Source organism: Odontesthes bonariensis, chromosome 17, assembly GCF_027942865.1.
Source record: "Odontesthes bonariensis isolate fOdoBon6 chromosome 17, fOdoBon6.hap1, whole genome shotgun sequence".
NCBI lineage: Eukaryota > Metazoa > Chordata > Actinopteri > Atheriniformes > Atherinopsidae > Odontesthes > Odontesthes bonariensis.
The window spans coordinates 33595861-33598882 of NC_134522.1; the positions used below are offsets into that span (position 1 = coordinate 33595861).

The 3022-nt window shown below is 46.0% G+C and overlaps 1 protein-coding gene across 1 annotated transcript; it reads left to right on the forward strand.

Annotated features, from left to right (window-relative positions):
• Positions 1–415: 415 nt before the first annotated feature.
• foxg1a (forkhead box G1a) lies at positions 416–1924 on the forward strand. The gene has a single exon (XM_075448160.1). It carries the CDS (start codon positions 494–496, stop codon positions 1790–1792), a length of 1299 nt encoding a protein of 432 aa, XP_075304275.1. The 5' UTR covers positions 416–493; the 3' UTR covers positions 1793–1924.
• Positions 1925–3022: the final 1098 nt, after the last annotated feature.

The window sequence follows — 3022 nt, forward strand, 5'->3', positions numbered from 1 at the left end:
TGGAACCTCTGATCTGATATTTCCAGATTTATTTGGATCAGGTTAACATTTTAAGGCAGAAGATACAGTGAGAAGTGGAGTTTGGTATTTTTTTGCAGCGTGCTTGGCATTGGCGGATGTGCGTGTTTTTCCGCGCCTCGTGATTGGCTGAGAGCGCAGAGAACGCCTTAATGTTTAATACTAATGTTCCCCTGGTTGGCTGAAGACTGGAAAGGTCCAACCAATGTTTTTTACTTGCTTTCGTGGCTGTGGCTCTCTAATTAATTGCAGCTATCTGTCTCCTATCGATGTGTGTGTACGTGTGCGTTGTGTGTGTTTTCTCTTTTCTACCAAAAGCGAACATGAAATAGTTTGTTGGGCTATACTTTTTTCCTCCTATCTATCCCCCCTTCCTCCCTTCCCGTCCTGATTTTCTGGCAGAAACTGGAAAGCCTGAAACCCAGCTGTGTTCTTCGTTTTTGTCGTTGCCATTTACCCCCCTCACTGCTCGGTGATGTTGGACATGGGAGAACGCAAAGAGGTGAAGATGATTCCTAAATCTTCGTTTAGTATAAACAGTTTGGTGCCCGAGGCCGTGCAAAACGACACCATCCACCAGAACCAGAGTGCCCACCAGAACCTCCACCGGTCCGACGGCGCGGATGACGCCGAGCAGAAAGCCCCTCTCACGGCCTCCCAGAGGGATGGTAAAACTGACCCTAAAAGTGACTCCTCGAGCCAGGAGAGTTGTGCGGATGAGAAGGTTAAGCAGGATGAGAAAAGAGAAGGGAAGGACGGGGACGGCGGCGCCGGGGAGAAGGACGGAGACAAGAAAAGCGGCAAGTACGAAAAACCTCCTTTTAGTTATAACGCACTGATCATGATGGCCATCAGGCAGAGTCCAGAGAAGCGTCTCACTCTGAACGGGATTTATGAGTTTATCATGAAAAACTTCCCCTACTACCGGGAGAACAAGCAAGGCTGGCAGAACTCCATCCGACACAACCTGAGTCTGAATAAATGCTTCGTTAAGGTGCCGCGGCACTACGACGACCCGGGCAAGGGCAACTACTGGATGCTGGACCCCAGCAGCGACGACGTGTTCATCGGCGGAACCACGGGAAAGCTCCGCCGGCGGTCCACTACGTCTCGGGCCAAGCTGGCCTTTAAACGTGGTGCCCGGCTGACCTCCGGCCTTACCTTCATGGACCGGACCGGCTCACTGTACTGGCCTATGTCCCCCTTCCTCTCCCTTCACCACCCGCGGGCCGGCGGCGCCCTGGGCTATAACGGGACCTCTTCTGGATATCCAGGTCATCCCATATCCTACAGCACCATGCTCACCCAGAACATGAGCAACAACCATTCCTCCTTTCCGTCCTCTAACGGCCTGAGCATGGACCGGCTGGTCGGTGGGGATCTCCCCTACGCGACGCACCACCTCACCGCGGCGGCCCTGGCGGCCTCGGCAGTTCCATGTGGTCTTTCCGTGCCTTGTTCTGGGGCTACTTACTCACTGAACCCGTGCTCAGTCAATCTACTTGCCGGACAGACGAGTTACTTTTTCCCCCACGTCCCACATCCGCCCATGACTTCACAGACCGGCGTGAGTGGCGGCGGAACCTTGCAGGCTGCCCGGGCTTCAGCCTCCAATTCCCCGCAGGCTCCGTCCTCTTCCTCGCTAGCATGTGACACTCTGAGGCCGGCTCTGTCCGGCTCTTTGCCGGCCTTCTCCTCGGGACTTTCCGGGGGTTTGTCTGACTATTTCACACATCAGAACCAGGGTTCGACCTCCAACCCGCTAATACACTAACTTCCCCAAACTTTCTCCTTCCCACATTACCCCCCACCCATTCACCCATCCATTCATCCAACCATCCATCCCTCAAGGAGTAAAAATCTTAAAAAGATTGGAAATAAAAGTGGAACATTTTACACCGAACATGTACAATGTAGAAAATTGCATATTATTATAAACTACTGCCTACTGTAGGGAAATGAGAAGAGACTTAAACCGCAAAACTAAAAGAAGAGCACTGAGAAACTCAATGAAAGCAGCACTGACATTTCCAGGTATTTTTTATTATCGCTTCTTCCTCTTCTGCTCCATCTCCTCTTGCATTTTTAATTTCTGTGTATTTGATGTCTTTTACTATAAATGTCCAGGATTTTTCTATGTATACTACTGTCAGTAAATGACGTGCAATGTGATCTGAGACTAGGCATCCAGAAAAATGATGAGCGCACCCCGCTGAATGTTGTAGGAGGAGGCATATTTTTAATACAATAATGTGCATTTAAAATAGTGTTTTCTAATTTTGAGATTTAAAAAAAAGTTAATAATAATAATGATAATAATAATAATAATGATAATATCGATCATCATCGTCATCATTATGATAGCCCTTTTGCCCGCATGTGTACAGTATTATGCAGAAAACAAAAGCGGCTGAAAAGAAGCTGCATTATTATTATTATCATTGTTATTAATAATAATAATAATAATATCTTTTTCATTTTATATCCAGTTGAATGTCATTAATGTCTTTTTAAGCATGAAGCAAAGCGACTCTGTTGACCGTATTTCATTCATTTCCTGGTTTAAATACTGCTCATGCGCTATTTATAGACCAAAGAATCGGTTTAAATTTGGAGTCAGTATTATGCTGTATAGTATGACAGGCGTTATTTAGTAGGAATAAAGGAACGGAAGAATGACTGACTGTGCAAATGAAGGGATAAGGTAGTGACTGATGCCTCCCTCTTTGGAGAAAGTGTCAATTTATACGACATTCATCTTTCTCTCTCCAACTTTTTTACTTTAAATCTGCGGAAATTTGAATGGAACCTGGTGGCGCAAATTAATCTTGAGCGAAATAGTTTGTACTTGTCTCGTACAGTGGCTGGATATTTTCCGCGATGAAAAGCCTATGACGTGTCGTTGAATAAAACAAAGCAAAAAAAAAAACAAAAAAAAAAACCAAACAAAAAACCCAAAACAAAACGAAATAAAAAACAATGAAAAGAGAAAGAACGGAAGAAA